The 12289-nt window shown below is 45.2% G+C and overlaps 2 protein-coding genes across 3 annotated transcripts; both read left to right on the top strand.

Annotated features, from left to right (window-relative positions):
- Positions 1-250: 250 nt before the first annotated feature.
- On the top strand, positions 251-1958 carry ccdc59 (coiled-coil domain containing 59). The gene is made up of 4 exons (XM_058077987.2): positions 251-439; positions 635-980; positions 1053-1161; positions 1345-1958. The coding sequence occupies exons 1-4, from the start codon at positions 313-315 to the stop codon at positions 1522-1524; spliced, it is 762 nt and encodes a 253-aa protein (XP_057933970.2). The 5' UTR covers positions 251-312; the 3' UTR covers positions 1525-1958.
- A 116-nt stretch (positions 1959-2074) lies between these two features.
- On the top strand, positions 2075-11412 carry cracr2ab (calcium release activated channel regulator 2Ab). 2 transcript variants are annotated; one of them, XM_058077824.2, is made up of 18 exons: positions 2075-2242; positions 2988-3220; positions 3292-3403; positions 3492-3678; positions 4976-5122; positions 5403-5493; positions 5554-5649; positions 5724-5911; positions 5985-6056; positions 6120-6168; positions 6243-6325; positions 6544-6994; positions 8087-8222; positions 9438-9519; positions 9670-9784; positions 9861-9962; positions 11096-11172; positions 11235-11412. In XM_058077824.2, exons 2-18 carry the CDS (start codon positions 3074-3076, stop codon positions 11320-11322), a joined length of 2223 nt encoding a protein of 740 aa, XP_057933807.2. In that variant the 5' UTR covers positions 2075-2242; positions 2988-3073; the 3' UTR covers positions 11323-11412. The 2 variants fall into 2 exon arrangements, with proteins under 2 accessions (XP_057933807.2, XP_057933806.2); XM_058077823.2 differs by having other exon boundaries at positions 6451-6994.
- Positions 11413-12289: the final 877 nt, after the last annotated feature.

Below are 12289 nucleotides of genomic sequence, written 5' to 3'. Positions count from 1 at the left end.
GATATACTCAAGGCATTAGTAGTTGAAAACACATCATCGATTTTTATTTTGGACGCCTCTGGGGCCTCTTCTGAAATTTTGCTCTACATAAAATAGTGTTAATACAAATTTAATGTAATATTTTAATGATTCCGTGTTAGTTGTTAAAAAAAGCGAACGGAGAAAGAAAATACCAATACCATATTGATCGAGTGATCTGAGATCGGTTATTCACGTTTCTTGTATACGTCATCAATCTGCGACTGTAAAGACACGCAGTACTAGCACGCATGTTTTTCTGTCCCACTAGTCTACATATCTACATATCAAAAAATGATGAAAAATACGCTCTCAAAGAAAGAAACAAACCGGAAGAAGTCAATCAAGCAAACCGATGACGTCAAAAAGAAGAAGATATGGGTTCCGGAGAACAAAGTATATCGAGGAAGCGTGAATGAAGGTACTGTATGTGTAAATTGTCTAGTCATTTCTATACGTATACCTTTTTATTCCATGTCAACTTGTTGTTTTGCAACTTACTGTACTGCAATTAAAGTCATATTACTACTGTTGTAAAAATCTCGCTACACAATAACAACGAACCATGAATAAGTGAATATGTGCTTTACAATATACCTTTATCACCACACTTCAGGTAAAGGTTTTGCCCTGAGGCGGAAGGAGAAAGTTCAGCATGAGTACAACAAGCTTCTACGGAAGGAGAAGAAGAAGAAAATGACCCCACAGACTGCATCGCTGTACCATGAGGCGTACCCTGAACACCTCAAACATTTATACATGGCCGAGGAAGAGAAGCTGAAGAGCGAAGCGTGGACGAACCGAGTGAACAGGTCCAAGCTGAGAATAACCGGACAGGGCAGGAAGGCAGAGACACAGTACGACGCTACACGAGCACCAGAACCTGTAACAGCTCCTGATCCAGAAGCCACGTCTGAGGCGGAAAGTAGCGCTATTGAGACGTCAACACCAGCACCACAATTGTAAGTATTTAACCAGGAAGCGTAGTTTCATCCTCTGGGAAAAATTAAAGCCACTTCCATATTCCCTTGAAGCCTTCCCATGAGCAACCGCATGAAGAAGAAGATGCTGAAGACGACGTCCTTACAGAGGTCCAAAGAGGAGTACGAAAAAGTCAAAGAGAAACGAAGGAAAAAGAAAGAGGTGAGTCTGCATTTCGGTGCTTGGATGTCATCTTCTAATCCAGGGGTTTCAAACCAAAGAAAGCAGAAGAAGAAAAAGTAAACAGGGATGCTGGAGCCTATCCCGGCTAAATATGAGATTCCCAGTCCCAGTGCTCCGTGCGGCCCAACCTCACCATCTTCTGAACCGTAACTGTCTTCTCAGGAGTACCTCATGAGCAAGCAGCGGCGAGAGGAGGCCATCCGGATGTACAAACAGAGGAAGATGCAGAAGTTTCAGATGCTGTGCAAAAAGACCAAGAAGGGACAACCGAACCTCAACCTTCAGATGGACTACTTGCTTCAGAAGATACAGAAAAACTCAGCAACGCCGTCCAAAAACTGAAGCACAGTCATAACTCGCTTCCGATATTGCTCCCTCGTTATATCTGGGTTTGTTAAAAAAAAAAAAATCACAGTTTTGTGGTTAAATCCGGTCTATTATTAGTCCAAACCACGGATTGCATTACTTTTGCCAAGGCTGGGATTGATAGGAAAAAAGTTCTCCTCTCATTTTGTGTGGAAGTGGTAAGTTTTTACTTCTTTGTGCTTCATCCCCTTTCACTTTAAGTGTGTTGGAGAGGCTAACTGCCCCTGAAGTGATCACAAAGCCTGGTAACGAAGAATAATGGGAGTGAAAAAGTGACTATGGGGGTGTTGAACAAATGACCACAATAGATGGGGGGGCGACTAAGTGCCTTTTACCACAAGGTGGCACTGTAAGATAAGCAGATACCGGATGTCGTATTTTGTCTTTTTAATCAATAAAATCCTCTCTTTAAGAGCGTATTTGCTTCATTTTTCCGTTGTCGGCTTTGGCACAATGCTCCTATTATGCCCTGTTTTTGCAGTTCCCAAGCAGTAACCAATGGACGCCTACTTGGCATGGAGGATTACCTCTCCCAGTGGTGTGGAGAGGCGGAACAAAAGCCCCCGGGGGGCCTGCTTCCTCACGACATCACATGGTTCCAGAATGACTTAGGAACTTTCATCAAACAGAGGCCGGACTTGCTAATAATGCGTCTTGGTTTCCTTCCACGCAGCGTGGCCATCGCTTATTCACGGTAAGACTTCGCTTTGATTATATATGCTCTGTGTTTCATAACGAGAAATTATTCAATGTTCTCCATACATGTTCAAGTCGTGTTCCAGCATTGTGGCGTCATGTGATGTGCATGGGCAGGTATTAAGCTAAGCAGGGCTAATGGCGCTTGGGTTGAGGAATGCTATACGGATAAAGTGCAGACATTTTACAGCTGGAAGCACTCCATTGATGTTTTTTATATGGATAATAATAATAATAGGCGGCACGGCGGTCGAGTGGTTAGCGCGCAGACCTCACAGCTAGGAGACCAGGGTTCAATTCCACCCTCGGCCATCTCTGTGTGGAGTTTGCATGTTCTCCCCGTGCATGCGTGGGTTTTCTCCGGGTACTCCGGTTTCCTCCCACATTCCAAAAACATGCTAGGTTAATTAGCCACTCCAAATTGTCCATAGGTATGAATGTGAGTGTGAATGGTTGTTTGTCTATATGTGGCCAGTGATTGGCTGGCCACCAGTCCAGGGTGTACCCCGCCTCTCGCCCGAAGACAGCTGGGATAGGCTCCTGCACCCTCCGCGACCCTCTTGAGGAAAAGCGGTAGAAAATGAATGAATGAATATACAATAATATCATTATTTTTATTAAATAAATCATAACATACATGTTATTTTGCAGTCCATTAAAGAGACGAGATGTTTAACAATGGGGTCCTGGTCTCCACTCTACTTGATCATACTCATTCCATTGTCGCCATGGCAACCGCACAGGCTCGGAGCGATTAGCGCTACCCAGTGAGGAGGCCCCCGCCGTCTGATTCCACACTGACCCACGTCTTTGCCGCCAAACACCAAACATGGACAAGCAGGAGGACCACAGAGGAACCAACGGAATCGGACGCAGGTCAGGCTGGGGTCACATCGCGCTGCTGGACAAGACTAAGGAGTTCTTCCAGACGTGCGACGTGGAGAGCAGAGGCTTCATCACGCGTACCGACATGAGGGTGAGATGGGCCGGGGACTTTGTTGTTTGTTTTTGCGGAGAAAGTATCTGAGGTTGCGGTGTTGATGCCAGAGGCTCCACGGGGAGCTGCCGCTGTCTGCTGAGGAGCTGGAGGACGTGTTTGACTCCCTGGACACGCAGCGCTCGGGATACCTCACCCTGGATGGCTTCTCCTCTGGATTCAGTACGTTTGACATCATCACCGCCATTTTTATTTGGACTTTATGGTGCGTTAACGTTAGCTTCGGTTCATCTCATGTGGCTTATCTCAGGTCAGTTCCTTCAAGGTCGGAGGATTTCGGTGTCCGACGAGCCAAGCCAGGCCCCCGGTTCAGGGTTGAGAACCAAAGAGGCCCTCTACCAAAGCCAATGGGACGCCAAGCTGTCGGGGGGCGAGGATGACGAGGAGCACTTCTGCATGTTGCTGGAGAGCTTAGGAGCAAGTCACGTTTTTGAAGAGTGAGTGACATCATCATCTTAGCACCCCTACAGGCACCTTTATGCTACTATTACCCAATCTAGCTATCACTAGCAGTAGTTTTTAACATTAGTAGAGCCCTCTATTACTCAATCTAGCCGTCACTAGCAGTAGTTTTTAACATTAGTAGAGCCCTCTTGGCAAGAAATAGCACCCCTACAGTCACCTTAATGCGCCTATTACCCAATCTAGCCGTCACTAGCAGTAGTTTTTAACATTAGTAGAGCCCTCTTGACAAGAAATAGCACCCCTACAGTCGCCTCAATGCTCTTATTACCCAATCTAGCCATCACTAGCAGTAGTTTTGAACATTAGTAGAGCCCTCTAGACAAGAAATAGCACCCCTACAGTCACCTTTATGCTACTATTACCCAATCTAGCTATCACTAGCAGTAGTTTTTAACATTAGTAGAGCCCTCTATTACTCAATCTAGCCGTCACTAGCAGTAATTTTTAACATTAGTAGAGCCCTCTTGGCAAGAAATAGCACCCCTACAGTCACCTTAATGCGCCTATTACCCAATCTAGCCGTCACTAGCAGTAGTTTTTAACATTAGTAGAGCCCTCTTGACAAGAAATAGCACCCCTACAGTCGCCTCAATGCTCTTATTACCCAATCTAGCCATCACTAGCAGTAGTTTTGAACATTAGTAGAGCCCTCTAGACAAGAAATAGCACCCCTACAGTCACCTTTATGCTACTATTACCCAATCTAGCTATCACTAGCAGTAGTTTTTAACATTAGTAGAGCCCTCTTGGCAAGAAATAGCACCCCTACAGTCACCTTTATGCTCCTATTGCCCAATCTGGCCGTCACTAGCAGTAGTTTTTAAAATTAGTAGAGCCCTCTTGACAAGAAATAGCACCCCTACAGTCGCCTCAATGCTCCTATTACCCAATCTAGCTATCACTAGCAGTAGTTTTGAACATTAGTAGAGCCCTCTAGACAAGAAATAGCACCCCTACAGTCACCTTTATGCTCCTATTACCCAATCTAGCTGTCACTAGCAGTAGTTTTTAACATTAGTAGAGCCCTCTTGACAAGAAATAGCACCCCTACAGTCACCTTTATGCTACTATTACCCAATCTAGCTATCACTAGCAGTAGTTTTTAACATTAGTAGAGCCCTCTAGACAAGAAATAGCACCCCTACAGTCGCCTTTATGCTGCCTTTATTACCTAATCTAGCCGTCACTAGCAGTGAGTGACATCATCATCTTCTCCGACTTCATGACTGACGATCTTTTGCGTCACCTGACCTTTCATGGGTCCTTCAGCCCCGACGAGGTGCGCAGCCTGTGGGCCCAGCTGAGGCGGGACGAGCCTCACCTGCTGTCCAACTTTGAGGAGTTCCTGGCCAGGGTCACCCATCAGATCAAGGAGGCCCACCAGGAGAAGCGGGAGATGGAGAGCGCCCTCCAGAGGTGAGAGGATGCACGCCGTCAGCTGACCTGCGCTTCGTTTACATGCGGATTCCTTGTGGAATAACACTTTAGCCGCGTCAGGTGACCGCTAATCTGCAGCCTTGGGGGGGCGGGGCATAAATCAATCCAACTTCTTACCTCATATATTATATTCATATTTATATTGACCTGCAATGGATGTTTTCTTAATATATTATATTCATATATACACTGACCCAACGTTAAGCTAGCAATGGACAACAATGGGCTGGGTATTATGGGATGGCGCTCTCCACTGCAGGAAGGCGGCGACGCACGACAACGAGATCCGACACCTCTACGAGGAGATGGAGGCGCAGATCAAAACGGAGAAAGACCGACTCCTGCTGAAGGTGCCAACCCCCGACAAGCCCCTCCCCCTTTCCCATGACCTTTGACTTTCTTTTCTGCAGGACTCGGAGCGCCTCCAGTCACGGAGCCAGGACTTGGAGCACCAGCTTTCTTCCAAGGAGAAGGAGCTGGAGCAGCTTTTCCAGAAGCAGACGAGGGTGAGTGGCGGGTTCTCCCGGTGGATTTGGGTGGCACCCCATGTTTGGTTTTGCGTCCCCCCCCCCCCCCCCAGTTGGAGCTGCAGTGCCGCGAGCTGAACAGCGAGAAGCAGGAGAGCCACGTGGAGAACGCCAAGCTGAAGACGACCAACGACGAGCTGTCTCGAGCGCTGGAGACCTCCAGCCAGGAGCTGCTGGTTGCCCAGGAGCAACTGGCCGTGCTGCAGGAGCAGGCGGCTCGACTGCACCAGGAGAAAGAGATGTGCGGCCATTTTTGTAGTTCATGAAGCGCTGCACACACAGGAAGCAAATACTTAAACGGAAAGTGATTTCAGGGAAATGTACCGAGTCACAGAAGGCCTCCAGAGGGAGAAGCAAAGCCTCATGAAGCAGCTTGACCTCCTCAGGTACATCCCACCCAGAAGATAGAGCCGCCAATGAATGATCTTCCATCTTCTCCATCTTCTCAGAGAGATGAACAAACACCTGAAGGACGAGCGGGACATACGCAGCGGAGTGGTAAGCATGCTTTTTCTTGAAGATCTCATTGCCTGACTGACGTTCGGCTCTGATGATGATCTCGTCTTCGACAGCCGAGAACATCCCTGAGAAAGAAGCAGAAGCAGAGAGCCGGCTTGGCCAACGTATTTGACGACAGGAACCAGCCTGCGGAAAGGTGATTCCTCCAGCTTTTCACAATAAATGAGGACAAACAGAGGATATCTGCCGTTTTGTAATCCTATCAGGTCACATTTTCATGGAGACCATCCTCTGTTTCTCCCGTTTCTCCTGTCTCCAAAGATCTCCTGTGGTGCTGGAGGGCTCCTACCAGTCCCTGGAGGCCTTGCCTGTAGAGCACCTTCAAATCGTGTTTGTTGCTTCCTCCTCCTGTAGTGATGACGACACCGCCGCCGCCGCCGTCGCTATCAAGAAGAGCGTGGAATTGTCCAGCAGCTACGTGGGCCCCGCCCCTCCTAAAGGTCACAATGTGCGGACCAAAGCCAAGAAGGCCATCGCCAGGTCCTCAAGCCTGAGGAGAAGCACCAAGGAGCGGGCCAAGAGGCCAGAGCTGGAGAGGAAAGGGGACACCGGGGATGAGGCATTGGACGCGCCCCCCGACGGGTGGCCCCTCAGGCGGGTCATCTCCATCGAAGAGGACCACCTGCCCCACCTCCTCCAAGGTGGGCCCCAACTGTTGCTGCACCAGCTCAGCGAGGAGGAAGACCTGGAGGAGGCGCGGAGCGATTTGGACTCGAGCGCGCAAACACGGAAGCTCGGGTTATTCCGGGCGAAAAAGACCCCCATGTCGCCACGGGGGCAGCCTGTGGGGAAGGAGACCCAGCATGTAGGTGACACTAGCACCTCCTCATTTTAAAAGTTATTTGTCCACACCTGGGGGGGGGCAGACGGACCGGAACAAATTAGTACTACTGTTGGTTTGTCCAAATCAAATATCATAACATTAGCACTACCACATCACGACTACCAGGAGAACCATAGCATGGAGGGGAGGGAGCCACCTGCTGTGGCCCAGCAAGGTGCACTATATTCGGATGCGGGCACTGAGCGGTCGGTATGACGCCATGGAGGTCTCAAAGGCCACAGTGCTGGCGTTTCAGGTGGCTGGTAGGGTTTTTTTTGTGCTTAAAAAACCTGTAGGGGTGCTATTTCTTGTCTAGAAGGCTCTACTAATGTTAAAAACTACTGCTAGTGACGGCTAGATTGGGTAATAGGAGCATAAAGATGACTGTAGGGGTGCTATTTCTTGTCAAGAGGGCCCTGCTCATATTAAAAACTACTGCTAGTGGTGGCTAAATTGGGTAATAGGAGCATAAAGGTGACTGTGGGGGAGCTATTTCTTGTCAAGAGGGCTCTACTCATGTTAAAAGCTACTGCTAGTGACGGCTAGATTGGGTAATAGTAGCATAAAGACGACTGTAGGGGTGCTATTTCTTGTCAAGAGGGCTCTACTATTGTTAAAAACTACTGCTAGTGACGGCTAGATTGGGTAATAGTAGCATAAAGACGACTGTAGGGGTGCTATTTCTTGTCAAGAGGGCTCTACTATTGTTAAAAACTACTGCTAGTGATAGCTAGATTGGGTAATAGGCGCATTAAGGTGACTGTAGGGGTGCTATTTCTTGTCAAGAGGGCTCTACTAATGTTAAAGACTACTGCTAGTGACGGCTAGATTGGGTAATAGGAGCATAAAGGTGACTGTAGGGGTGCTATTTCTTGTCATGAGGGCTCTACATTAGTAAAAAATTAGGAAAAATGGCCCCATCACTCAGCATTTAGTACAACTAGCATGCAAATTCCTCAGAAAGTGAGGAGAATTTTTTTTTTTTTATTGGATATTGGTGAGATTGAAACTTGGCGTTATTGTCACAATGGTGCCGCGGTCATGTTCATGTGCTGTATTTTCTCTCCTTAAAAGGCAGAAGAGACGCCCTTGCTCGGCCCAAGCCGCCTCTTTAAGGTGGTCCTGGTGGGGAACTCCAGCGTGGGCAAGACCTCGCTTCTGCGCTCCTTCTGCGAGGGACATTTCCACGCGTCCACTACGGCTACTGTGGGTGAGAAGCAAGTCCTCCTTTGGGATATTACTGCATCACATGGAAGGGCTTGTCCAGTCACATTGCTGAGGATTATGGGATTGTTTTTTGCTTTCATCTTTGCACGTTCTCATATACCCCCTCTGGTGGCTGTTGTGTATCACTACGTTGTAAGACCAGTAGACCAGGGGGTTTTCCATTGTGATATAGAGAGTGATATAGAGTGATATTGATAGACTTCCTTTATTGTCATCACAGACAAGAGATAGCATTTTTGTCACTTCTATGCTCCTGTTACCCATTCTAGCCATCACTAGCAGTAGTTTTTAACATTAGAGCCCTCCTGACAAGACATAGCACCCCTACAGTCACCTTTATACGCTTATTACCCAATCTAGCCATCACTAACAGTAGTTTTTAATATGACTAGAGCCCACTTGACAATATATAGCACCCCTACGGTCACCTTTATGCTCCTATTACCCAATCTAGCCGTGACTAGCAGCAGTTTTTAACATGAGTAGAACCCTCAAGACAGGAAATAGCACCCCTACAGTCACCTTAATACTCCTATTACCCAATCTAGTCATCACTAGCAGTTTTTAACATTAGTAGAGCCCTCTTGACAAGACATAGCACCCTTACAGTCACCTTTATGCTACTATTACCCAATCTAGTCGTCACTAGCAGTAGTTTTTAACATTAGTAGAGCCCTCTTGACAAGAAATAGCACCCCTACAGTCACCTTAATGCGCCTATTACCCAATCTAGCCGTCACTAGCAGTAGTTTTTAACATTAGTAGAGCCCTCTTGACAAGAAATAGCACCCCTACAGTCACCTTTATGCTGCTATTACCCAATCTAGCCGTCACTAGCAATAGTTTTTAACATTAGTAGAGCCCTCTTTGCAAGAAATAGCACCCCTACAGTCGCCTTTATGCTGCTATTACCCAATCTAGCCATCACTAGCAGTAGTTTTTAACATTAGTAGAGCCCTCTTGACAAGAAATAGCACCCCTACAGTTGCCTTTATGCTGCTATTACCTAATCTAGCCATCACTAGCAGTAGTTTTAACATTAGTAGAGCCCTCCTGACAATAAATAGCACCCCTACAGTCACCTTTATGCTACTATTAGCCAATCTAGCCATCACTAGCAGGCTAAATAAGATATTTAAGACAGAGATAAGACGTCCATGGTGTTTATGACTAATGCATCCATCTTGACTCTTGATAGGGATTGACTTCAGCGTGAAGACCCTAACCCTCAACAATATGCAGATTGCCATGCAGCTGTGGGACACTGCGGGTCAAGAGAGGTGAGCCATCTACCCCCCGCCCCCCCCCCCATCCCCCCCGAACGTGCAAGCTCAGCAGAGAGCGGAGATAAATCAGCAGACAGTTTTTTGGATTCTGCAGCTCTCTGGCAGCAGCCCCGCTTCTTCTTCTTCTTCTTCTTCTTGGCACAGGTACCGTAGCATCACCAAGCAGTTCTTCCGCAAGGCCGACGGCGTGGTGGTGATGTACGACGTCACGCTGGAGGAGAGCTTCAAGGCCGTGAGACCCTGGCTCGCCAACGTCAAGGTTTGACCTCCGTTCCTCACACAACCAAAAGTCGGACCAAAAGTGAGCGTTACTGGTCTGATACTGGTCTTGCTAGGATGCTGCAGGGGAAGGGGTCCAGATCCTGCTGCTAGGCAACAAGATGGACATGGACGGAGACAGGGAGGTGTCCTTCAAGGAGGCAGAACAACTGGCAAAGGTTGGTGTCCATAAATCTTCAGATCTTTTCTGCCAGACTTTATGAACGTGTTGAATGAAACAGACCTACTTTTAGTTGTCCACCAGATGGTGCTGTTTCTCCCCAATCAATGCATGGAGGACATGTGTTGCCCTGCACTGTATGTTGGCCTCAGTTATGTAAATATACTAGCTTTTAAAGTTAAAAACATACATGTACACGTGACGAAGGCTCCAGCAAAAACATCTTTTCTCATATTTTACATTTTTCTCTCAAATCTCAAATATTTTTTTATCTCATATTGATAACTTTGTCATAATTTAGACCTTTTATCTATCTTCTGATTCTGACCCATCTCAGAATTATGACTTTTTGTCTCAAAATTACTTTTTATCCATTGTGATGACTCTCATAACGATGTAATACTTTATAGACTTTTTATCTCACAATATGTCATTATTTTGACTTTTTTTAATCTCACAATTCATTTTTTTGTCTCAGAATTGACTTTTTAACTCATATTGATGACTTTATCTCATAAAGATGTAATATTTTGGAGTTTTTATCTCACAATTACATTTTTTCGTCTCAGAATTATGACTTTTATGTCCAAATTTTGACTTTTTAACTCATATTTAATACTATCTTATAATGATGTAATACTTTGGAGTTTTTATCTCACAATACATTTTTTTTATCTCAGAATTATAACTTTATTGTCCAGATTTTGACTTTTTATCTCATATTGATGACTTTATCTTATAATGATGTAATACTTTGGACTTTTTATCTCACAATTACATTTTTATGTCTCAAAATTATGACTTTTATGTCCAAATTTTGACTTTTTAACTCATATTTATGACTTTATCTCATAATGATGTAACACTTTGGAGTTTTTATCTCACAATTACATTTTTTTTGTCTCAGAATTATGACTTTTATGTCCAAATTTTGACTTTTTATCCCATATTGATGACTTTATCTCATGATTATGTCATATTAATTGTGCCTAATTGTGATTAGCATTAGGATATTTTTTCCTTCAGTGCCGTATTCTGGCTTTCATGATATTATTTAATGGATGGATGATGAGGCTACTTGAAGGTTGTCAGACGTCAGGTTCTCCTCATGGGTTGTTATTCCCTGCACAGGAAAAGAAGGTGATGTTCTACGAGGTCAGCGCCTACACGAGCAAGAACGTGACCGAGTCCCTCACCCACCTGGCCAGGTAGGATGACGATGCTAGCGTGTGGGTAGAGCCCGGTATGACGCTGTGGGTTGTCCATTTAGGGTGCTGATGGAGCAAGAGGACCGGGTGAGGGACACCACGGTCATCCTGAGCGCTCAGCCCCTGAAGAAGAAAGCCTGCTGCCAGTGAAGGCACCTTCATGGAGTCCATTACTCTTTTAGCAAGGACACTCGATTCGGATGACAGCAAGTTAGTATGCTGCCAAGTTCAGGTTCTCGCTCGTTTTTTTTGGGGGGGGGGGGTGGATACTAGTGTGAGACAGGACTTCACAGGAGGTGGGGCAGCTTCAGAAAAATCTACACTACCATGGAGATGCTTTTTCATTCCATGTATTTCATTCCCAATCATTTATTTTGTATATTAAATAAAAAAAAACTATTTTAAATACAATAAAAAAATTGACAAAAATAAATCAGAAAAATATTTTTAGAAACATAAATTTTTTGGAATTATACAAAAATGAAACTATTTTATATCATTTCCCCTCACCCTATATTCTTTATTTTTCTCAGGCTGCCGAAGTCCTGTCTCACAGTTGTCCAATAACAAATGCTATGATATGCTGTGATGTATTCCTCGCTGTCTTGATGAAATTGCAGAGTGGTGCTGTAGTTTGATTGCATAAAAAAAAAAGTATATATATACGTATATACAATACTCCCTCGTTTAACGCGCTTTTTGTTCCAGACCTGAACCACAATCAGTCCATTTGAGCCGAGTAGGATTCCGTATTCATCAATGGAATATTTTGGGAGTTATGATATGCATGGAAAACCTGTTCAGGATCTTCTAAAATAGGCTTTTTAACATTATTAGAGTCATCAAAATACTATAACACCCCTATAGTTGCCTTTACACTTGTATTACCCTAAAGACAATACGTGTTTCTTTCTGGACAGTGTACTTCTTAGCGGCTTTACACAATAAAACTCCTGGCCAGTGTAGAATGCAGTACTAGAGTCACAATTACAATGACTTTACTATTAGTATTACTTCTGGCTTGTATTTGATGTCATTTAGCTTGTTCATTTAGTGAAAGTATAACCGGCTTACATATTATATTTATACAAATAATCGGCCATACTCAACCATAAAA

The sequence above is a fragment of the Doryrhamphus excisus genome, linkage group LG2 (assembly GCF_037039965.1).
Source record: "Doryrhamphus excisus strain RoL-2023G ecotype Guam linkage group LG2, RoL_Dexc_Guam_v1.1, whole genome shotgun sequence".
Lineage (NCBI taxonomy): Eukaryota > Metazoa > Chordata > Actinopteri > Syngnathiformes > Syngnathidae > Doryrhamphus > Doryrhamphus excisus.
The sequence above is the reverse complement of the archived record's forward strand: the minus strand, read 5'-3'. Positions and strand labels throughout refer to the sequence as shown.

What these genes read in the sequence shown, in the direction of transcription:
- ccdc59 (XM_058077987.2), top strand. Translation starts at nt 313, where the DNA reads ATGATGAAAAATACGCTCTCAAAGAAAGAAACAAACCGGAAGAAGTCA. An exon ending in TCGAGGAAGCGTGAATGAAG is followed by an intron (nt 440 to 634) that starts GTACTGTATGTG and finishes ACCACACTTCAG; the next exon opens with GTAAAGGTTTTGCCCTGAGG. An exon ending in TCAACACCAGCACCACAATT is followed by an intron (nt 981 to 1,052) that starts GTAAGTATTTAA and finishes ATTCCCTTGAAG; the next exon opens with CCTTCCCATGAGCAACCGCA.
- cracr2ab (XM_058077823.2), top strand. Translation starts at nt 3,074, where the DNA reads ATGGACAAGCAGGAGGACCACAGAGGAACCAACGGAATCGGACGCAGG. An exon ending in TTTTCCAGAAGCAGACGAGG is followed by an intron (nt 5,650 to 5,723) that starts GTGAGTGGCGGG and finishes CCCCCCCCCCAG; the next exon opens with TTGGAGCTGCAGTGCCGCGA. An exon ending in AGGAACCAGCCTGCGGAAAG is followed by an intron (nt 6,326 to 6,450) that starts GTGATTCCTCCA and finishes CTGTCTCCAAAG; the next exon opens with ATCTCCTGTGGTGCTGGAGG.